At 36.4% G+C, this 25,213-nt stretch overlaps 1 protein-coding gene across 1 annotated transcript; it reads right to left on the reverse strand.

The window, feature by feature from the left end:
* Positions 1–1,325: 1,325 nt before the first annotated feature.
* LOC106560138 (peptidyl-prolyl cis-trans isomerase A-like) lies at positions 1,326–1,616 on the reverse strand (the record flags this gene model as incomplete). Its single annotated transcript, XM_038532071.1, has 1 exon — positions 1,326–1,616. A coding segment is annotated over one exon (291 nt), but the record flags the coding sequence as incomplete, so codon positions are not given.
* Between the last annotated feature and the right edge of the window lie 23,597 nt (positions 1,617–25,213).

Consider the following 25,213-nt stretch of genomic DNA (forward strand, 5'->3'; position numbering starts at 1 on the left):
TTAAGTCAAGTGAATTGGTCTCAACAAGATTCTAGCTAATTGAATCCAACAGTTCATTAAAAGGATCATTCACCACGATCAAGTGGGATTTATTCCTGGGATGCAGGGGTGGTTCAATATTTGCAAATCAATCAATGCAATACACCACATTAATAAAAGAAAGGATAGGAACCATATGATCCTCTTAATAGATGCAGACAAAGCATTTGACAAAATACAGGATCTATTCTTGATAAAAAACTCTGTAGGGTTTTTGTCCCTCTTTCTGTAGGGACAGAAAGAACATACCTCAACATCATAAAGGCCATATAAGAAAGACCCACAGTTTACATCATCCTCAATGGGGAAAACTGAGAACTTTTCCTCTATGGTCAGGAACAAGGCAGGGATGTCCATTCTCATCATTATTCTTTAACACAGTACTGGATGTTTTAGCCTCAGCAACCAGACAACAAAAAGAAATAAAAATAACCCAAGTCAGCAAAGAAGAAGTCACATTTTCACTATGTGCAGATGACATGGTACTCTATGTAGAAAACCCAAAAGACTCCACCAAAAAATTACTAGAACTAATACATGAATTCAACAAAGTCACAGGGTATAAAATCAATGTGCAGAAATCTGTTGTATTTCTATACACCAATAATGAAGCAGCAGAAAAATAAATCAAGGAATCAATCTCATTTACAATTACACCAAAACCCTAAGATACCTAGGAATAAACCTAACCAAAGAGGTAAAAAAATCTGTACTCTGAAAACTATAGAAAACTTATGAAAAAATCTGAAAAAGACAAAAACAAAATGAAAAAACATTCCATGCTAATGGACTGGAAGAGCAAATATTGTTAAATGTCTATACTACCCAAAACAATCTACATATTTAATGTGATCCCTATCAAAATACTATAGCATACACATATATATTTATACACATCACATATATGTATATATATTTATACACACATATATACACACACGCATACACACACACACATATATATAATAGGGTCTATCAATAAATAAGTGGATAAAGATGTGATATATCACATATATATTTACTATATATGTTATATATTATATATTATATATTTATTATATTATTTATATTATATATTTTATATATATAGTGGTTTAGGTTTTATTTCATCATCATAAACTGAACTCTGCAATCCGGCTAGACCTGGGGGAAGGAATCACAGAACCCGCAGAACCGCGGGAAGAGTGCAGAAACTCTGGGCTATTTCAAGCAGGTGAGGGTGGAGGGGAGCTCTCCTGAGCTAAAGGAATGGTCTGGAAGTTCAGATAAAACACGAATTAGATTAATCAGATCTGTCCACAGTAGGCAATGGTGATCTTCTTGCTGGTCTTGCTGTTCCTGGACCCGAAGCGCTCCATGGCTTCCACGATGTTCATGCCCTCCTTGACCTTGCCAAAGACCACATGCTTGCCGTCCAACCACTCAGTCTTGGCGGTGCAGATGAAAAACTGGGAACCGTTTGTGTTGGGCCCAGCATTGGCCATGGACAAGATGCCAGGCCCCTTGTGCTTCAGGATGAGATTCTCATCATCAAACTTCTCCCGGTAGATGGACTTGCCGCCAGTGCCATTGTGCCATTTTAAATATATAATAAATAATGCTTCCATAAATATAGGGGTGCCGTGTCTTTTCAAATTAGTGGTTTCATCTTCTTTGAATACTCAGAATTGGAATTGTTGGATTTTATTTGTATTTTAATTTTTTGATGTAACTCCATGCTGTTTTCCACAGTGACTGCACCATTTTGCATTCCTATTTGCAGGAATGCAAACAGTGCATGAGGGTTGCCCTTTCTCCACATCCTTGCCAACATTTGTTATTTTTTGTCTTTTTGATAATAGTCATGCTGGCAGGTGTGATGTAATATCTTATTGTGGTTTTGATTTGCACTTCCCTGATGATGAGTGACGTTAAGCATTTTTTTATGTCTGTTGTCCATCTGGATGTCTTCTTTGGAGGAGTGTCTATTCAGATCCTCCATCCATTTCTTAATTTGGATTGTTTTGTTTTATTTATACTGAATTGTGTAGGTTTATATATTTTAGATACCAACCTCTTATTGGCTATATCATTTGCAAATATCTTCTCCCATTCAGTAGGTTTAGGTTGCCTTTTCATGTTGTTGATGGTTTCCTTCAAAAACCTTTTTTTAGTTTGATTTAGTTCCCTTTGTTTTTTCTATAATTGCCCTTGTCCAAGGACACAAGTCCAAAAAATATTGCTATGATCCATGTGAAAGAAATTTGCCTATGCCTTCTTCTAAGAGTTTTATGGTTTCTGGTCTTAACATTTAAGTCTTTAATCCAGGGATCCCTGGGTGGTGCAGCGGTTTGGCGCCTGCCTTTGGCCCGGGGCGCGATCCTGGAGACCTGGTATCGAATCCCACGTCGGGCTCCCGGTGCATGGAGCCTGCTTCTCCCTCTGCCTGTGTCTCTGCCTCTCTGTCTCTCTTCGTGTGACTATCATGAATAAAGAAATAAAATCTTTAAAAAAAATAAGTCTTTAATCCATTTTGAGTTTATTTTCATAAGTGTTGTATGAAAGTGTCCAGTTTCTTTCTTTTGCATGTAGTTATCCAGTTTTCCCAGAAACACTTATTGAAGAGATTGTCTTTTTCCCATTGTATATTCTTGTCTTCTTTGTTGAAGATTAATTGATCACGTAAGTAAGGGTAGGTTTATTTCTGGATTCTAGGGTCTGTTCCATTGATCTATGTGTCTGTTTCTGTTCCAGTGCCATACTGTTTTGATTACTGTAGCTTTGTATATGATTTGAAATCAGGGAGTATGATATGTCTAGCTTTGTTCTTTCTCAAGATTGCTTTGGCTACTTGAGGTCTTTTGTGGTTCCATATAAATGTTAGGATTCTTTGTTCTAGTTCTGTGAAAAATGTCATTGGTATTTTGATAGAGATTACATTGAATCCATAGTTTGCTTTGGGTAGTATGGGTATTTTAACAATATTATTCCAATCCATGAGGGTATAATATCTCTCCATTTGTTTGTGTCATCTTCAATATCTTTCATCAGTGTCTTGCAGTCTTCAAAGTACAGAGGTTTCACCTCTTTGGTTAAATCTATTCCTAGATATTCTTTTTAATGCATTTGTAGAAAGATAACGTTCTGTACTTCTCTTTCTGATAGTTTGTTATTAGAGCATAGAAATACAACGTATTTATATATATTAATTTTGGATTCTACAACTTTGCTGAATTTATTAGCTCTAATATTTTTAGATGGAGGCTTTAGGATTTTCTACATATAGTATCATGTCACCTGATAACAGTGAAAGTTTTACGTCTTTCCAATTTGGATGGTTTTTATTTCCTTTCTTGTCAGATTGCTATGGCTAGGACTTCCAATACTTGTTGAATAAAAGTGATGAGAACAGACATCCTTCTTTCTCCTGATCTTAGAGAAAAAGCTTTCAGCTCTTCCTCATTAAGTATGATCTTATCTCTGGGCTCGTCACATATGGCCTTTATTTGATTGAGGTACATTTCCTATATACTCATTTTATTGTGAGTTTTTATCATAAATATATGTCAAATTTTATCAAATGATTTTTCTACATCTATTGAGGTGATCATATGATTTTTTTATCCTTCTTTGTGTTCGTGTGATGTATCACATTGAATGATTTGTGGATCTTGAGCCATCCTTGCATTCATAGAATAAATCCCACCTCATAATGGGATGATTATGCCTCATAATGGCATGATTCTTTTAAAGTATTTTTTTATTTGGTTTGTTAATATTTTGTTGAGACTCTCTGATCACCAGTGCGTGTCTGTATGTGTGTGTTGCTTTTGTCTGGTTTGGTCTTAGTAGAATTCTGCACTTATACAATAAGCTTGGAGGCACTTCTTTCTCTCCAGTTTGGGGGAATATTTTGAGGATAGGTGCTAGCTTTTCTTTAAATGTTTTGTGAATTTATCTGTGAGATCATCTGGCTCTGTACTTTTGTTTGTTGGCAGTTTTTTATTGCTAATTCAAGTTCACTATTAGTAATCACTCCATTTAGATTTTCTAATCCTTTTTATTCATTCTTGGAAGATTGTACATTTCCAGGAATTTATCCATTTCTTCCTGGTTGAGCCACTTGTTGGCATATCATTGCTCATAATAGTCTTTTGTAATATTTTGTGTTTCTGTGGTATTGGTTGTAACTTCTTTCATTTCTGACTTTACTCATTGGAACCCCCCATTTTTTTTAGTAAGTCTGGATAAAGGCTTATCAATTTTCTTTATTTTTTTCAAAGAGCACTTTTAGCTTCATTTATCTTTTCTTTTGTGTGTTTTTTTAAGTCTCTGTTTCATTTATTTCTTCTCTGATCTTTATTATTTTCTATATTCTACTAACTTTGGGTTTGGTTCTTTTTCTACTCCATTAGGTATAAAGTTAGATCATTTATTTGAGATTTTTCTATTTTCTGAGATACGCCCATATTGCTATAAACTTCCTTCTTAGAATTGCTTTTGCTGTGAGCCACAGATTTTGGAATGTTGTGTTTCCATTTTGATTTGTCTTAAGGTAGTCTTTTAATTGCTTTTTGATTTCTTCATTGATCCTTTGATTGTTTTGTACCATGCTGTCTAGTCTCCACAGATTTGTTTTTTTCCCCCAAGTTTTCTTCTTGTAATTGATTTCTGGTTTCAAACTGTTGTGATCAGAAAAGATACTTGATATGGTTTTTCTTAAATTTATTGAGAGTTGATTTTGATTTTGATGTAATCTATCCTGGAGAAATTTCCATGGGCACTTGATAATAATTTGTATTCTGCTGTTTGGGGATGTAATGCTCAGTATATTTCATTAAGTCCATCTGTTCTAATGTGTCATTTAAAGCCATATATTCTTAGTGGTTTTCTGTCTGGGTAATCTATCCTATGATATAGGGGGTGTTATAATTCCTTAGCATGACTTTATTACTGTCCATTTCTCCTTTTATGCCTGTTAATATTTGCTGTATGCATTTAGGTCCCTATATTGGGTGCCTAGATATTAATAAGTGTTACATCCTTTTGTTGGAGTGATTTTTTTTACCATTAATCCTATAATGCCCTTCTTTGTTTCTCATTACAGTATTTATTTAAAATCTATTTTGGCTGATATAAATATTTCTACCTCAAGTGTTTTTCAATCCCTTGACTAATAATTGTAGGTCCATATTATTTTACATTTGTCTTTTTACCTTCATACTGGCTAAGTAGTTGATTGATCCACTACCTTTACTCTATGTTTACCTTTACTAATGTGATTTTTTTTCCTTTCATAATTTTCATACTTTTAGTTATGGTCTTTTTTTCATTTAAAGAATTCCCTTTAACATTTCTTGTAGGGTAATTTGGTGGTGATGAACTAATCTCTCTCTTGATTTGGAATGATAAATTTATTGGATAGAGAATTGTTGGTTGTAAGTCTTTTCCTTTTAGTACTTTGAATATAACTGCTATTCCCTCTGGGTCTGCAAATTTTCTGCTGAAAAATCAGCCAATAATCTCATGGAAGTCCCTTGTACATAACTAGTTGTTTTTTCTTGCTGCTTTTGAGATTCTCTCTTTGTCTTTAATGTTGACACTTTGATTATAATGTATCTTGGTGTAGCTCTTCTTGATTTCTCCTTATTTGGAGAAGTTTTTAGATATTATTTCTTCAAATGGATTTTATGTCCCCTTCTCTAGTTCTTCTCATTCTAGGACCCCTATAATGCAAATGTTAATACTCCTGTTGTCTCAGAGGTCCCTTAAACGTTTGTTTAAATTCTTTTTCTTTTTATGTTTCACCTGAGTGATTTCCCCTACCTTTTCTTCCAGATTGCTGATCTATTTTTCTGCATTATCTAATCTGCTATTGATTCTTCTAGTGTAGTTTTCATTTTAGTTACTGTATTCTTCACCTCCAGCTGGTTCTTTTAAAATATTTTATATCTCTTTATTGAAGTTTTCAATGAGTTCATCCACTCTTCTCTCAAGTCTGATGAGCATCATTATGATCATTACTTTGAATTCTTTATGTGGTAGATTGCTTATCTCTCTTTCTTCTGGTTCTTGTTCTGAAGTTTGTCTTGTTCTTTCACTTGGAACACATTCCTCTGTCTCTGCATTTTGACTAACTCTCCGTGTTTCTATGTATTAGGTAGATCAGTTTCATACATCTCCTGGGTTTGAGGTAGTGGCTTTATGTAAAAGTTGTCATGTGTGGTTCAGGAGAGAAAACCTCCCTGGTCAGCCAAGCCAGATTCCCCAGAGGATGTCCCCTGTGTGAACTGCATGTGCCCCCCTATTGTGGCTGGGCTATGATTGGTGTGAATTCACCAATGTGCAAAACTACCCCCTGGGTGTTTTTCTGTGAGCCTGGGCATGCCTACTATGGGTATGCTGGTGAGAAGGGTTGGATCCTAACCTGTCTGGCTGAGAGGCTCAGCTGCAAGTGTTGCAAACACTCTAGTGTATGGGGAGCCACTTGTGGATTGCTTTGGTGTGAGCTGAGGCCACTTACTGAGTGTGGTGAGGTGAGCAGGTTGCCTGGGAGGGGTGCTGGCCAAGATTGGCAGGTTAGTTTGGGGAATCTGCAAGAGAATGCTGAGGCAGGGTGAGCAGGGCTAGCAGATTAGATGGAAAATGTCATAAATGGCTTCCACCAGCAATTGGGCCAGCTTGGTAGAGAGGAATGTAAAAAAACAATGGCATGTGCCAGCACTCTCATCTCTGGAAAACATTCTAACAAATCTCTGTCCCTCTGGCACATGCCCTAAAATTAGTCAATGAATCTCTTCCATGTGTAACCCAGGCACTTTTTAAACTGCTTCCTCTGCACTGGGACTCATAGTGAGTGAGATTTGTGTGCATCCTTTAAAAGCAAAGCCTTGATTTCCTATTGCCCTCTGGCTCTTCCAGACACAAATCCTGCTGGTTTCCAAAGCCAGACATTATGAGTTCCTGTGTTTCTGGGCTGGGAGGCCTAATATGGGGCTCTGGCCTTTTGTTCACATGGGAGCACCTCTATAGTTGTGATAGTCTTCCTGTTTATTGATTACCTCATGCTGGAGTTGTGAGTTCTAACTAAACCATGTCTCCACCTCTCCTATCTATCTTGATGTGACTTTTTCTTTATAGGCATACCTCATTTTACTGCACCTTATTGAACTTGGCAGGTACTGTTTTTGTAAACTGAAGGTTTGTGACAACCTTGCATTGAACAAATCTGTTGGTGTCATTGTCATTTTTTTTTCTCAACATTTCCTCACTTTGTGTTTCTACATCACATTTAGGTAATTCTATCAATACTTCAATATTTTTCATTATTATTATATTTGTTATGATGATCTATGATCAGTGATTACAATTTGTTGAAAGCTTAGATAATGGCTGACAATTTTTAGCAATAAAGTATTTTTAAATTAAAATTTGTACATTGTTTTTTAAGACATAATACTATTGCACTCTTAATAGACTACAATATAGTACAAACAACTTTTATATGCATGGGAAACCAGAACTTCATTTGATTCAATTCATTGTGACATTTGCTTTTTTGCAGTGGTCTAATGGAAGTGCAATATCTCTGAGGTTTACCTGTATATCCTTAGCTGTGTAAAGTCTGTTCTGCTAGTCTTCAATTTGTTTTTGTAGATAGTTGTTCTATATTTAGCTGTAGTTTTGGTTTATCTGTGGGAGGGAGTGAGCTTGGGAACCTGCTACCATACTATGTTGTTCCTGCCTCTCAACAATCTCTGCCTTTTACTTGGGTATCTATATCATTTATGTTTAATGTAATTTTTGATGTGATTATGTTTGAGATTATCATTTTACTGGTTGTTTTTTATTTGTGCCATTTGTTCATTGTTTCCCCTTTCCTCTGATTCTGCTTTCTTTGGGATTGAGGATTTGTTATAGTTTAATTTAATCTCCTCTGTTAGCTTATTAATTGTAATTCCTCATTTTGTTGTTTTGGTGGTTGCTTTAAACATATATCCAATTTAATAGAAATCTTCTTGCTGTTTCCAAGACCTACTAAATATGTTCCCAGTCCAGTGCCATTGTTTCCTCTCCTCTTCTGTTCTCCTTCTGCAATATCTATGTGATACACTCTGATTTTATTTAATCTCTGTCTAAATACCACTTAATCAGAGAAGCCCTTCCTGACCTCTTAATTAAGGAGGCTGCCTAAACATGGTTTGTTACTATTTTTTAAATATTTTATTTATTATTTATTCATGAGAAATACAGAAAGAGGCAGAGACATAGGCAGAGGGAGAAGGAGGCTCCCTGTAGGGAGCCCAATGCAGGACTACATCCCAGGACCTGGGATCATGCTCTGAGCTGAAGGTAGACTCTCAACCACTGAGCCACCCAGGAATCCCTATTACTATTTTTTTAAATTCAGCTCAATTGTTCTTCATAGTCCTTCTTATCCCATGATACATATCTATTTCTTTAATGTCCTTTCATTAGAGCAAGGAATTTTTATTTTGTTCACTGCTGAACTTCCAGTGTGTAGAAAAGTGCCTGACATATTAAGCCCTCAATAAATATCTACTGAGTGAATAAATGAAAGATTCAGAGCTGGGGAGAAGACAGATATCTAGCATAATGTCTAGCAATATCTGATCACCAGATTGCATTTGACTAAACTAACTGCAGAGGTGAATCCCCCTCCGTCTCAATCACTGCTCTGACTGTGACCCTTTCAGTTTTACCCTTGCCAGAAAAGGATAAACTTTCTAGTCAGAGAAAGGAACACTGGTGAGGTAAAAATGAGGAGATAAGGTTTGCAGGACATTTTTGTGCTCTTTCCTATTCTCTTTGCACTTATAGTCCACAAACCATCCTGATCTTCTTCTTCCATATTCACGCACTAGATTACTGTTGTCACAAATTTTCCAATACCTCAAACTTCAGAAGTTCAAATATGTTCAGTATTTAGAGGTCAAGGACTTATTTTTTTCCAGAAAAATATTATAGTGATGTGTCTGAGGAAGAGAGAGGGAGAGAAAAGGGAATAATGATAAAATGTAACATTTGGACAACCCAATTAAAATTCTTTAAATTAATTTTTATAACTTTTTGCAAGTCTGAAATCACTTCCAAATAAGTAAAGGCAGTGGTTTCAGGTATCTTCACTTCTATCTTCACTGCTAATCCCTATAAGCTAATAGGATCACAAGTCCTATTGTTTCAGTTAGTCATCTAACTTTGTACCCATTGCCTCATTTCATTTCCCTCTGGCCATACCCCACTTACTATTCCCACTGCTTTCATATCCTCTTACCTAGAGTCTTGCAGCAATCTCTGGAACTGGCCTCCTGAGGCAGTCACTCCTGGCTGCCATCCACTCCACATATGGCTGTGTGAATGCTTGGCCTGAAATATAGGTCTAATCATATTGTTCTACTCAAAAGACTGTGCTGTCTCCTTGTTGCCTACAGAACAAAGTGCCAGCCCTTGGCTTAGAACTTAATAGCCCTACACAATTATTCCCAAACCTTCTGGTCAGATTTATATCCCCTACTACCCTTTGTGTCTATCCCATTTGAATACCTGCCATTCCAAGAACACATATGCTCTTTTTTTTTCTTTTTATCCTATTTCTTTCCACTGAAGGATTTCTTTAAATTTTTCTGCCCCTGGAGGTCTTGTCCTTTTCCTTAAAGGTCTCCTAGTCAATATAAATTTCTTCTGAGGGTTTATAAGTTTGTTATAACACTGTGGTTTATACTTTTGTTACAGAGTTTACGTATCTGCTTCACCTCTAAGCTGTGAAGACTCTGAGAGAAAGAAACTTGCCTTATTAATCTCTGTATCTTTCTAATTTAGAACACCTCTCTAGCCTTACATATAAATCTAACAAACATTTGCTGAATTAAGCTGAATTAATTTTGAATCTCATTTTCACCACCCTAATGGCTATTTCCACATAACCCTTGTCTACCGATGTTTCATTTGAACCATATTCTTTTTTTTTACCATAACTTTCAAAAGACCCAGTCAGCTAAATTCTTCTGTATGATATTATGATTATCAAAGGCACAGAAATGACCAGTGTTTTAACCTCTTGAAGAAAACCAACTTGTGGTATAAGTTGATGAGTGATTATGTTTAGAATAGTTTAGAAAGGTTCTGCCACTATTGAAATCATGCTTTTTCTTATATCTTCACGTGGAAGTGCTTATGCAAGTTTCTATCTTTAAAAAGCCTACCACAGGGATCCCTGGGTGGCGCAGCGGTTTGGCGCCTGCCTTTGGCCCAGGGCGCGATCCTGGAGACCCAGGATCGAATCCCACATCAGGCTCCCGGTGCATGGAGCCTGCTTCTCCCTCTGCCTGTGTCTCTGCCTCTCTCTCTCTCTCTCTCTGTGACTATCATAAATAAATAAAAATTAAAAAAAAAAATAAAATAAAATAAAATAAATAAAAAAAATAAAAAGCCTACTACAAAATAATGTCTCAAGCACTCTTTTCTACAGGACCTGTGATTCACACTCTGCATGTTGGGGAAAGGCTAATTTCAAAGTCAAAAGAAAACTTTTAATGAAATTTTTGTTTGTTGATTTCTGTTATTATTTTATTTTATTTTCTGGTCATAAATTCCAATAACTGGAATTAAATATTGTAATATGTCTTTTATGAAGAGTAAAAAAGGAAAGTATACAGTGATTTCTAAAATCCTTATCAATTTTATTGGATGTGAAGATTTACTGTTCCCTGAAATATGTCTGAATGATATTAATTTAAAGAAGACTCAAAGCAATATAATATAGAATAATTGCTGACATTTGTGCTATCTGGTTAAGAGCTCCAATATTTTGAGGATGAAATTTTCTAGAATGCTCTTCTATGAGCAAATGTATGTGGCTTGATTTTGTAAGTTCTTTCCCTATGCAGACACGTTAGGTTTCCTTTAACTTTATTTATGATCTCTTATAATAGTTTTTGTGAATTGAAAAATTATAGTATTTTAAAATCCATTGAAATATTTAATAAAGGTCCATTTGTTTTTATTCCTTCTTTCTTGAGTTTATTATTTTCTCTTGAAATGAGTGATATTTTTCTAACACATTTATGAGCTAGACATTAAATTCCAAGGAAAATCCATTTTTATTATATTTATTTAATCTCAAGAGACCAAACATTTCATTTTCCCCACTTTTCTGGGGTCTAATTTAATTTTCAAACTATTAAGGGTCATTATTTAATTTTGCCTTTAGATTTGTCATTGATAACTAGATTCATAGGTGTTTTAATGACTCAAAAAGCTGACTGTCTTCAGTCCTCCTAAATTTTGAAAGATTCCAGAAGTCTTTGTAACTAATTTCCATATATACTCCTGATGGTGTTCCTAAGTCAGTGTGGAGTTCTGTTCATTGCTGCTGTTTCTCCTCGGGCTAGACATTGACCAGAGGGCAATAGAAACATTTTATGCAAGCCTCTCAGCACTGAGACAACCCAACATGGTCTGGCCATAGATGCCTGACATGTGTACAGCTTCACTGGATTTCTAGAGTCTGGGGGGCTTTTCTGCTTTCTGACTCCTTGAATAACACAGAGGTATCTGAAGGACACTTACTGGGTTTTAATTACAAATCTGATTTAGATACCTTGAATATACTTCAAATAATTACCTCTCCAAATTTTTTTCTAATTATTCCTTTCTAATTACTTTGTCCCTCCCCTCCGCTTGTCTCCACTTTTCTTGTCAATTATGCTTTGACCCATTCTTGCTGGATGAGTTTAAGTAATTTGGCAGCTACTTTGCAGTAATGATAGGAAAGGGCCTCATATGTGTTTAAACCACTTCAGTTCTTGTCTGGTTGGTCTTATGGGATCACATTCTGCCTGTTAATTTTAACTTGTTCTCACCCTGCTATTTATGCCAAGGTAATAATTGATTTCTGCTAATTATCCAGCAGTATATTTTAATAGCTGTACATTTTTTTTTTTTGCTGGGGCAAAAATGTTCTAAATGACTGCTTTATGTCCCAGAAATTATACATAACCATTCTTACTGAATATTATACATTCATCATAATGGTTTCAACAGTACTTTTCACTCTGATATTTTTCAGAATTTGCTTCTTACAGAACAGTCTAATCATTCTGTGTATTTCTTCTCTTGTGGGCTTACCAATCCCTGCACAGGCTTGCTCACCAATATTCAACAATCCCTACACTGATTTGTAAACTTTAAAGCCAGTTTGGCCTTCTAAGAATAGCTTGCCCCAGGCACAGACAAATCCCTTCTCTAAGATCTGAGCCTGCTCCCTCCCCGGTGAAAACTAAACCTTCTCACCAAGGAAACCTAGCAGGGACTACCTCTGGATATTCATAATTATATGAGAGAAGTACTATGGTTCTTCCAATTTCAAATCTCAGAGTTGTCTTTGATTCTTCTTTCTTAGTGGTTCATATCCAACCACTCACTAAGCCTCCCTTCAAGCATGGAGCTAAAAAAAAAAAGCATTGTAGTGGCAATTGGGGACATAGGTTCTGACCTGGGCTGGGCTTCAAATTAACTGAGAAGGTCTACTGTGCCCACATTTATCTTTACACTGAGAAGCTCTACTGTGCCCACATTTATCTTTACACTTTCTTCCAAACATGGTTTTACTCATTCTAACTATAGGTTCCCAGGACCCTTCTCCCAGGCTCTGCTCTTCCTTACTGGCCACCCATGCCTCCCACTAGCTTACTATACTGCTTGCTTCAAGTGCACAGGAAAAACATGACTCAAGTGTGAGCAATTTCCAATCTAGAAACCTGTATAACTGCTGCAGGTCACAGGTATAATTGCACATTAATTAGTTTCAATCCTGAGATGCTATATAATAAAACCCAAAGATCTTATGGAAGACACTGAGATAAACTTTCTTCCATTGTCAGAAAAGAGACTAAATTATCATTTGTGCTTTTGATAAGTGAACCATTATTTTACCTAAATTATGTGCAAAGTTATGGGCTTCTTAGCCAACATTTCAATCAAGTTCAAGGTTAGGATTTTCCATATTTCCATATTGCCTCTATAGTATATATAGTTTCTTCACTAAAATATTGATAGGAATGGTACTCTCCCTTCTCGATCATCCTGTCAGTTATTCCCTCCTATTTCTTCCTATATTTCCTCTCCCCACACAATTGTTATGGCAATTCTGAACTTTAATCTTCAATTTTTACTGAGCTAATAAATGAGCAAAGTACATAAAAATGAGAAAAGACTATAGTCTTAAATATGGAACCATATATATATATATAATATAGAACTCAATATATAACCATATACATATATAATATAGAACTCATTATGTTCTAATATTAATGAGTTGGAATAGGCAACAAGAAAATGTATGAGTTTTAGTATTTTTCAGTTATTCTTCAGTTAAGTTATGCTGGACACTGGTAAATTTTCATCTTTAATAGAAGAGTTAGTATACCTTTCTCTGTTAAAATAAATTATATTTAGGTAGAGAATTCCATTAAAGTATTCAATTGCTAGCATAGCAGAATGGTGTGTCTCTCTTTTTGAGTAATTGGATCTTAAAGATTAGGTGTAACTTGATTTATTTAAAATACATGAAGAAGTACTGATGGAAGTGTAAACTGGTAAGCCATTGGTCAATATCCAGTCAGGCTAAAAACATGCATGGTCTATGGCCTGTGAATTCCTATTTCAGCCATGTCAAAGCATTCTTCCAAATTTGCATTTTTAGCACATAAACATACTTTTTACTAGCTAAAGGAAATATCATTAAAAACTAACAAAGATTGAACATTGCTATTTGTTCCGGGTACTGTATATCTAAAATTTCATTTAATCCTATTACAATTTACCATCTTTTAAAAATTTTTTTATTGGAGTTCAATTTGCCAACATATAGCATAACACCCAGTGCTCATCCCATCAAGTGCCCCCATCAGTGCCCATCACCCAGTCACCCCCACCCCCCGCCCACCTCCCTTTCTACCACCCCTTGTTCATTTCCCAGAGTTAGGAGTCTCTCATGTTCTCCCTTTCTGATATTTCCCACTCATTTTTTTCTCCTTTCCCCTTTATTCCCTTTCACTATTTTTTTATATTCCCCAAATGAATGAGACCATATAATATTTGTCCTTCTCCAATTGACTTATTTCACTCAACATAATACCCTCCAGTTCCATCCACGTTGAAGCAAATGGTGGGTATTTGTCGTTTCTAATGGCTCCATCCCAAGATTGCTAGAACTCATATAACAGTTTGGCAGTGTGGCAGGATACAAAATCAATGCCCAGAAGTCAGTGGCATTTCTTTTTTTTTTTTTTAATTTTTATTTATTTATGATAGAGAGAGAGAAAGAGAAAGAGAGAGAGCAGAGACATAGGCAGAGGGAGAAGCAGGCTCCATGCACCGGGAGCCCAATGTGGGATTCGATCCTCGGTCTCCAGGATCGCACCCTGGGCCAAAGGCAGGCGCCAAACCGCTGCGCCACCTAGGGATCCCCATCAGTGGCATTTCTATACACTAACAATGAGACTGAAGAAGGAGAAATTGAAGAGTCAATCCCATTTACAATTGCACCCAAAAGCATAAGATACCTAGGAATAAACCTAACCAAAGAGGTAAAGGATCTATACCCTAAAAACTACAGAACACTTCTGAAAGAAATTGAGGAAGGCACAAAGAGATGGAAAAATATTCCATGCTCATGGATTGGAAGAATTAATATTGTGAAAATGTCAATGCTACCCAGGGCAATTTACACATTTAATGCAATCCCTATCAAAATACCATGGACTTTCTTCAGAGAGTTGGAACAATTGACCATCTAAAAAAAAATCCCTCATATTAGTTACAGTAAGTTTGAGTTGATTTTCCTGAAAGTAGAATTCCTTGAATCTGCTCATTAAAATTTTTTTGTTATTTTAAATATTTATACTTGCACTGATTTTTTTTTTCTTGCACTCTTTTTTAGAAGTCTTCGTTTATTGGATAAAATTTCTAAAATGGTGTTTACTACAAATGTGTTTACTATAAAGGTGACATTAGCATGAATAATCCCAGTGCTTCACCTTTATGAGTGAGTTATTTTAGGGCCTTTATTTAGGTAAACAGTTATAATACATAGGCATAAATTTAATAAAATTGTGTTATACTTACATGAAAAAAGTTATACCATTTAGTCAATGGATGAAAAATAAATAAATGGAGACACTTGCCAAATTGATTTTATGCATGTTCTCTTCAAATTAATATGTGTTTTGTTTGTATAAAATTACAGTGGTGTTTCTATTTGTTAGATCTTGAAAAATCCCACCAAAAGGAAGAAAATATGAAAATATTTTGAGTGTTATAAAAGAAGATGGAAAGATAAGTAGCTGAACCAGATAGAAAGCTTGTTCTAAACTTGTAATAATTAAAAATATGATATTAATTCAATCAGAGTCAATGCAGTTTGCTGCATTCTAGCCTCATGACTCAAGCTTGTCCTTCATATCACATTTCTTCTTGTGTTATTCTGTTGCCTTTTCATTTCTACCTGCTTCATAACCATTTCTTCCCTGTCCCCACTACAAATTATCTTATTGCATATTTCACTGCTTATTTGATAGCCATAGCTTTGGTTTTTCTTGAAATGCAGTTTGCTATTTCCTGTTGTAATTCTTTCAAATGTGCTTTTTTCTTTTAATCTCAGTGCAATGTAAAAAAAAATCTCAGTGCAATGTTATAATTTTTTGATATTGCAGATTATTTTCATGGATTCCATTTTTTTCCATTTTCTCACTTGCAGTGGAAGACTGTTAGCAGAGTATATAGTACTTCTACTTACAGATTTCTTTTTGCTGTGAGAATCTTCCTGTAATATCTTATGATTGATGGTTTATTGAAACAAATTTTCAGTAGCACCAACAAAAAACAAGTTGAAGAAACCCAGAGCCATGGGAACTCTGGGAAAGAAAACTTAGTTTCTGTAAGGTTTGATCTGTGTTTTACTAGAAATCCCCTTTTTACAGCCAATTTTCAATTTTGCCTGCTTTCTGTGCCAGGTATAAAATGTAACTGTGTTCTATCACATGAATCCTATTGAAAATCCTTCAGAAGCACAGAGTTTTATTCCATGAATAATCTTTTACTTCGTATATGTTAAAGTTATCACTATGTAAACATGAGAGTCAAAGAAAATGTCAATTATTGACTATGATTGACTCTAGAGTTGGCACTTTTCTCATTAACCCGCATAACAATCTATAAAATAAGTATTATATTCCCATATCACAAACAAGGAGTTTTCAAGAAGGTAAAAGAATAAGTATATAATAAACTTATCTAGATTCATTCTATAAAGTCAGAAAAACTGAGCTTTTGGTGAAAAGAATACATTCTACAAATTCCCCTGGAAGTTATTTAACTTAACCTCTTAGGCAAGGATGAATGCCTTTTATAGAGTCCCTGTCCCAAGCAGTCATTTCACATGTGCTTGAAACCTCCCACTGACAGGAAGTGTTTTATCTTCCAAGACACCCTATTAATCTGTGATCAGGTCCGAGCTCTTGTTCATAGACGATGGGGTTCCACCTCCACAGACTTTGGAAATCATGTCTAGATTCTCTCAAGTAACTACCTTGCAGTTGTTAATTTGAACAATGATGTTACCTCCTTCTGCAGAAACTAATTCACTAATAAAACTTCAGTTTATGTGTGGCTTGAGGTCATGTAGGAAGAAGGGCAGGTATAATGGTAAATCACTGGCAGTTCTGATAGGTCACACTGGCTGCCTGGAGGCAAATCTGGTGAACACATTTTCTTCTTGGCAGAGCCTCTGAAGACTGGGAGAAGTAGCACTGAACAGGTATGGCTGGCTGCTCTGATTTCAGCAAATCTTCATCTATAATTACTGAACTTTCTATTTTGTTTTAAATCAATAAGTTCTGGTTATGTTGCTTTATCTTCATAAATACTCCGTTATGGTTTGGGTTTTAGTTTTTTCCTAAGAACTACATTATTTCTCCATACTGTCCTACTTGGATGCATGTCACTTCATTCCTTTTCAGTCTACAGTGACTTCATTCAGGGATCCATAATACCAATTTGCATCTTTAATGAAAACTCCTACTTGCCAAGGAAAGTCTCCTGTGTCTCAAATATTTTAACATTCGTAAGACATATTACTCAGAAAGCTCAGACCTCAAGCTCCTCAATTTCAGACATTTTAGAGCAATCATGTTTAGTTTGTGATTTTATGATTTCTAAGAAAGAAGAGAGTTCCCTGAGGGTAGGTGTCAAGTCTGATAATTCTCTGTCCCAAAGCCAGATCTAGGTCAGTGCTATACTCAGCATGTACTTGTTAAATGAAGTACATCCTACTCAATTTTGTGTCTTAGTATTTGAATTCTGGTTTGGGGGGTTTTGCTTTCACCGAAGTGGTAAATAAAATGTCCATTCTTATAAACTCTACTGAAATGATCACTTGACAGTAGGAAGGGATGGGGTGGATTACAGGATAGGAGACATGAGAGTTAAAATGGGGAGCTGGCGTAAGAAGGATGGATTTTTTTTTAAGATTTTATTTATTTATTCATGAGAGACAGAGAGAGAGAGAAAGAGGTAGAGACACAGACAGAGGCAGAAGCAGACTCCATGCAGGGAGCCCGACATGGGACTCGATCCCAGGTTTCCAGGATCAGGCCCTGGGCTGAAGGTGGCGCTAAACCGCTGAGCCACCAGGGCTGCCGAGAAGGATGGATTTATATACTGGGTGTTGGGGTAGCAGACAGACTTGGGTCACAAAAGGAATGGCAGAGAGGAACATGCACATGGCAACAGCAGTGTTGTGATGGCAGGTGGGGGGAGAGAATGAATGAGGGTGGGAGAATGTCAGTAAGGAATTATTGAAAAGGAAACAACAGCATAAACCCAAATGAGATGAAAAGCTCCTTGAGTACAATAATGGCACAGAAGGACAGAGAAGAGATGTGGCTGATCTTGAAATAAAGAGGCAATGGGATAGCCAACAAGACACCTCCCCATACAGAATGCTTATAAAAATAATGAAGAATTGGAAAAGAAGATTGTTTTAGGTGAATGATAATGTATGAAACAGATGAGCCAATGTTCACTTGAGGAAATCTCAGAAATATAGAGGACAAAAGATGAACATAGTTAAAAAAATAAATAAAAAAGAAATTGGAAATGCAGCTGAAATGAAGAAATACAGAAATCCAATGAAGATCAGTCAATGGACTAGAGAATAATGTCCCAATCAAAAAAATATATGTAAATTTTCATTACTTATTCACTTTGGAATGAAAGATCTGGTAAAGATGAAGGTCTCAGAAATGAGGATAGAATAGCTCTGTGAAACCAGCAATTATGTATGTAACTAGCATATAGAGAGACAAAAATAGGTGGAAATAGTCCTATTTTCCAATAACAAGAATAAAAATCAAAGTAACTTAGATCACTTTATATGTTGCATGAAAATAGAAAATGGCAAAGTTGTGGGAAATGGGGCCTCTCCCCAAACATGGGCATCTTCTTCTATAGAGCAAACAAATCCTCGTCAGATGACAGTGGAAGGGTCTTTGATGCATTTATTAGCCGCTAGTCCACTATGGGGGGAGTTGGAATCAATCTAAAGTGGGTTTTGTTTATTTGTTTTCTTTGTTTATATGTAAATTACTGGGACCAAACAAAGCTACTTTTGGAGCTCAATTGCCAATGTCCACTATATAGATCTATAACTTCATCTCTCAAATGTCTCTGTTTTGTGCTCTCCTTTTCCCTTTTAGATCATTCTATTTTTCTAGTGGAACTTCCTTAAGCCTCTTTGCCAATACATGATAGTCTTTCCTGCTCTAGACATTTAATAGATAATCCTATTCTGAAATCTTTTCAAACACAACCCCGGTCTAATTACCTAAAGCAGTTCCTTTGTTCCTTAACACCTTTCCCATTGTACCTTGTATCCAAATTGTGCAAGTATGTGACAGAATCACTTTATATTCCCAATATCTGCCTGTGACATTGAGTTCTTGGGAGATTAGGGAAATTAACGGACCACTTATAAAATCATAGACTGTTGGAACGGGGAGGGATTTTAGAGACCATCTAGTCCAACTGAGTATGAATCATTTGTTAGCAGCTCCAAGGGACTCATTCACAACAAGAAATATAAACAATTAGGGCCTCTTTAAAAATTCTAGAGTAAGAAAAATTACAGGATTCCCCCAAGGAAGGAAATGAAGCTAAGTGTGCTAATTTGGACAGATGCTTTAACAGCATCTCCAACACATGCAGGCACAAATGCAGGGCTATGTTGATTCAATACAGTAGATGAGACTTCAAATCAAACAGAGACTTTTATTAAGCATACCATCATGATTAAGATTATGCCCAAGGTGTCAAAGAACTGAGACTGAGTTCCAGAAATACGAGAGACACAGTACCCAGCTCATAGGGAAAAAACACAGTCCTCACAGACAGTCCTGCTTCTCTTTCTAAATATGCAGCTTTGTAAGCTTGGTGCTCCTAATGTTACTGAGGAACTGTATCACTGATGAGCTTTGTAAGGAGACTTAAAAACACCATCCCCCAGTTTATAGGGAGGACACTTGCTAATACCCTTGTACTGCTCCGGGGGAAGAACGTGACTTCCCTAGTTCCTGCTGAGGTCTTTAAAATGTACTCAAGTTAGCAATTACATTTTCACCACACAGACTTGACAATAGCCTGGAGCTTTGTATTGTATTCTATTTCTGATCAACAAGATCTGCCTGAGACTTTTCTGCAGGTTTTCTTCTGGAAAGTGCTCCCAGGGTCTTAGGCTGGAGAAGTCCTTAGCTGATGAGCCCCACCTTCTGCTTTGCCTTCCCTGTGAAACTTTTGCTGACCTCCACAGCGCAGACCGAGCAAGGTAGAGTGAAAGCATCTCTCCTTGGACTCTCATAGCTCTTTCCAGAGGACCAGCAAGGTGGTGGTTGCCTGGGAAGTGGTGCTGCCCTCTATGGGGCATTTTGGCAATCTTTCAGGAGTTTTTGTTGGACTATAGCACGCACTGTTGGCCTTTAGCGGGTGGGAGGTGGCTTCATACAATAAAGAGGTATTCTGTGTCTAGCATTTCTGCATGATTTTAATGTACAGTGAATTTTCCAAGAGTTCGGCTGCCATGTAAATTGAGAGAAGACTGCACATTGTTTTATTTGGAATGTTACGGAGTCAGTGGCCCCTCCAGTTGTGGCATTTGAGCCAATAGCTGTCACCTCTCTCATTCTGTACTTGTAATTTTTACAGTCAAGGAGAACCTATGTAGAAGGACAAGTATCTGTTTTATTATGTCTATGTTATTATGTCTTATTATGTAGGTTTTACTTTATCATAACTTACATTCCTTTTATTCCTTCTTTATTTTACAATCAGGACTCTGCACTGATTTTTCTAGACTTGTATATGCAAATATATATTGTCTGTAAATTTCACTGCAGGATAATAAAGGAGATATTACAACTAATTGCATATGCAAATATATATTGTCTGTAAATTTCACTGCAGGATAATAAAGGAGATATTACAACTAATTGTTATAGGAAGCAAGCATTGGTTCTGATATGGATGAGGTGGAAAGAGCATGAGCTTTATGGTCATATCTGGGTTCTAGAATGGTCTCTGCAATTTATCAGCTTTGGGAATTCAGGGATGTTACTTCTTTATGTCATCTCTTTCTCATCTGTAAAATAGGGACAATAGCCATTGTGATTTATGTAAGCATCTGAGGCATAGCAGGTGCCCAGTGTTTACTCTTTCCCTTTTCTTCACTCAGTCAATAAATTTTGACCACCTACTTTGGGCAGCTATTAGTTTAGCTGCTTGTATAAAGCAGCAAGCAAATGGAACCGTCTCTGGCATAGTAGAGGTCACATTCAAGTGGTGGGACATCATGTAATTTCACTATTTCACATGAATTCTGTTGCTGTTACAACTTTTTAGAATTGAAGGTCTATTATAGTTTGTGTGCCAAAGTGCACATCCTTGAAGCAGGAGTAATGTTTCTTTACTTCTATATCCTTGGCAACTAGCATAATCTTCTACCATCAATGGGCCTTGATAAATATTTTTGAATTAGAGTGGATTATCAGATATTTTGCATATTAAAACTTTAAACCAGGCCACCTGGATGGCTCAGTGGTTGAACATCTGCCTTTGCCTTAGGTCATGATCCTGGGGTCAAGTCCCACCTCGGGCTTTCTGGAGGGAGCCTGCTTCTCCTTCTGCCTATGTCTCTGCTTCTCCCTCTGTGTCTCTCATGAATAAAGAGATAAAATCTTAAAACCCTTTAAATCTCAGAAATTCTAAGACTTAAAATTAAATAGTAAAAAACAAGTGAAAAATGGATGTAATGAGAATCAAGAATATTCTTTCTTGAGAATGATTCTTTTCTTGAGCATGATTTCATTGTGGTTACTGGTGACCCAGCCTTCGTTTTGCTTAGTTCCACATTAGACTGCGTGAGACGATGCCTTGCTCTGGCCGTACTGTGGTGATGTCCTGTCAGTGAGGTGAGGAGTCCATGGAACTGGTGTGGGGGTTGGAGGCAGCTGTTCATTCTGAGCTTGCACAGCCCCCTTCTGGTCCCTGTAAGGTATCTGCTTGGTCTGCCCCATGTCTGATTCCAAGAAGTATGCAGGTGTTTTTCCCAGATCTGTTCTTTTGTTGAAATGTGGGCCCTTAGGCTCAAAGGGTGGCCAAGAAATAGTACCCAGAGAGGATGTGAATGGCATGGATGTGGCAGCTGATCTGGGGCATTGACCTGCATGTATGTGAGGTGCATGTGGTCTTCCATAAAGCTGGCAATAAAAAGCCAAAGGTCAGGTACAGGTAGGTCATGTTCTGATGTGGAGTTCAGAGGAATCCCAGAATAAAAAAAATGGAAACTTTGTCAAGGTAAATAGATAGAAATAACTTATTTAATGATTTGTTATCATGATTTATAACTTTCAAATATTTCCAAGTATTATAGGGATCTCCATTTTTTCGTTTGCCCTGTGTCCCATGAATGTTAAAGATGGTTCTGCTTCTGGTTCTTCTCTTGTCATTAAATTAGACCACATACAGGTGCGTATGTATTTATTTTAAAGATTCTGCTTACAGTATTTCTCTGATCTTATTTATTCTAGTGAAAAATAATTAAAAACAATTTTTATCTATAAAAGTATTATTTATTTCTGTGCCATTAATCTAAAACTTTATTTTCCATTAGGTTGTAAATAGGATTCCAAATTTCAATAAAATTGCCACATTTATTTTTCCTTTGTGTAGCATATTTCCCACTGAGGACGAAAAAAATCTCCATACATATATTGATAGCTCTATTCTTAGGCTGCAGCATGACAATATATTTTGTTGCTAAAGATATTCTTAAAGTTATTGGGATCTTCTGTTTGAATTTCTTTGGGTAGAATCTTTGCAAGAGTTTCTTTAAAAGAGAAATATCTACATGTGTTTGTTTGTTTTTTCCATATATCCTGGAGTATTTTCTCTGTATTTGCATATCACATACAAACTAATTATGAAACAAAGTTCCTGTCCACCTACTTGCTGGCATGTATTATTTTTATGTAGCTGTTACAAATATGTTGATATGTACTGGTATAATTTCTGCTGATCTTTATGTATTTCCTCGATATTTTCCATAATACATATTCTAATAGAATAATTCTATTCCTTTTTATTTATATGATAGACTCCCTTTTTGATATATGCTTGTAGTTTAAAAATATATATTTCAGCTTGTTCATTTTGTATGTTATACACTGCATTCTAATGTAGTATTGATAGCTTTTCTTAGGTATGTAATTACCATTAATGCTTCATAATTTTCTATTTCAAGAGGTTATTTAATTTTGTGTATTATAACAACTTTCTGTTAGTTCTAGTAATTATATTAAAGTATTAAAATAATTGTACCCAATTATCATTTTTAAAAAATTTTGAATGAAATTCATGTTGAAATCTCAGCCATTTAATTTAGTGTTCCACACGTTGTTTCTTTCCTATGAATTAGTAGACTCATCTGACTCTTCTATGACTATTGCAATCATAGCAATCCTTCAAAATATGGTTTACATATTACCCGTCATAACTTCTACATTCATCCATTTATTTATTCAGTAATTCAAACAGAATTTATCCAGTGGCCATTATGTTATATGAACAGTGTAAGTGCTGGTGATAAAAGAGTGAGTATAAACAACTAGTCTCTGTTCTCAGGGTGGAGAGATACTAGTCTAATAATCACATTTTCCCATCTATAACTTCCAGCTGAGAAAGGAACTTAGAGGATAAGAAACAGGGATCTATGAGAAAGAGAGTGAGCAAACATGACTCTGACTGGCCCTAGGTCTCAGGGTAGTCGTAGCAGATCAAACTCAACAGTCTGACGGTGAAGATAACATGTCTCTGATAGATTGCTTGCCAAGATGGATGCAATATCCTCCATGTCTGTACACAGGGCTCTTTCCTCTATGACTTTCCTACTCTTCTCACAAAGCGTGCAATTGATTTCCCCTCTCCTTGAATGTGGGCTGGCCTTTTGAGTTGCTTTAGTCAAGAGAATGTGGCAGGAGTGACATCACGTGAGCCCCAGAACCTAGGCTTTAAGAGGTGGTGCAACTCCCCTTCTTATTCTTGTGGGATGTTGCCTGACATTACCATGTACGGAAATCTGGGCAGGCCTATGGGAAGGAGAAGGAAGGGCCACATGCAAGAGTAGAGGCTCCCAGCTGACAGCAAGAACTACCAGATGCATAAAGGAGGTTCTTAGGTCAACTAGTCTTATCTAGTCATATGGTGCCAGGTGAGTGCAGCCCCATGAGTGACTTCAGTTCACACTAGCAGAAGAGTCCCCCAGATGTTTGTAATCCAGATGGCTGAGCTCCCTGGTCAAATTTATTCCTAGGTGTTTTATTCTTTTGATACTTTGCAACTGGGGTTGTTTGCTTAATTTATTTGTCATGCTGTTGTTAGTGTATAGAAATACAACTGACCTTTTTAAATTGAGGTATAGCGGACATAAAATATAAGTTTCAGGTGTACAGTAAAGTCATCAACAAGTACATACAATATGAAGTGCTCACCATAAGTGTAGTTGCCATCTGTCACTGTACAAAATCACTACAATATTATTGCCTATCTTTCCTCTGCAGTACATTTCATCCCCATGACCTATTTTATTTATTTTTTTCTTTTTTGTATTTTTTTTATTGGAGTTTGATTTACTGACATATAGCATAACACCCAGTGATCATCCGATAAAGTGCTCCCCTCAGTGCCCATCACCCAATCCTATTTATAAGTGGAAGTTTGTACCTCTTTATCCCCTTTACCTGTTTTGCCTATCCTTCCACTCCTTTCCCCTCTGGCAATTATCCGTTCTTTATACTTATGAGTCTGTTTCTATTTTGTTGTTGCTGTTTGTTTGCTTATTGCTTTGTTATATTCCAGATATAAATCAAATTGTATGGTATTTGTCTTTCTCTGTCTGACTTATTTCACTTAGCATAATACCCTTTAGGTCCATCCATGTTGTTGAAAATGGCAAGACTTCATTCTTTTTTATACTTGAGCAATATTTCATTGTGTAAATATACCATGACTTCTTTATCCATTCATCTATAGATGGATGCTTAGGTTGCTTCTGTATTCTTGGGTATGGGAAATAATGCTGCAATGAACAATGGGGTACACATAACTTTTTGAATTAATATCTTTATTTTCCTTGGGTAAATAACCCAAATTTTAATTGCTAGATCATATGGTGTTTCTATTTTTAGTCCTTTTTTTTTTTATGATAGTCACAGAGAGAGAGAGAGAGAGAGAGAGGCAGAGACACAGGCAGAGGGAGAAGCAGGCTCCATGTACTGGGAGCCCGATGTGGAATTTGATCCCAGGTCTCCAGGATCGCGCCCTGGGCCAAAGGCAGGCGCCAAACCGCTGCGCCACCCAGGGATCCCTATTTTTAGTCTTTTTGAGAAACTTTCATACTGTTTTTTCCACAATGTCTGTTCCCATTTACATGTCTCCTGCCAGTGCACAAGGGTTCCCTCTTCTCCACATCACCACCAACACTTGATATTTCTTGTCTTTTGATACTAGCCATTCTGACAGGTATGAGGTGATACTTTACTATGGTTTTGATTTGCATTTCCCTGAT

Source organism: Canis lupus, chromosome 2 (assembly GCF_011100685.1).
Source record: "Canis lupus familiaris isolate Mischka breed German Shepherd chromosome 2, alternate assembly UU_Cfam_GSD_1.0, whole genome shotgun sequence".
Taxonomy (NCBI): Eukaryota; Metazoa; Chordata; class Mammalia; order Carnivora; family Canidae; genus Canis; species Canis lupus.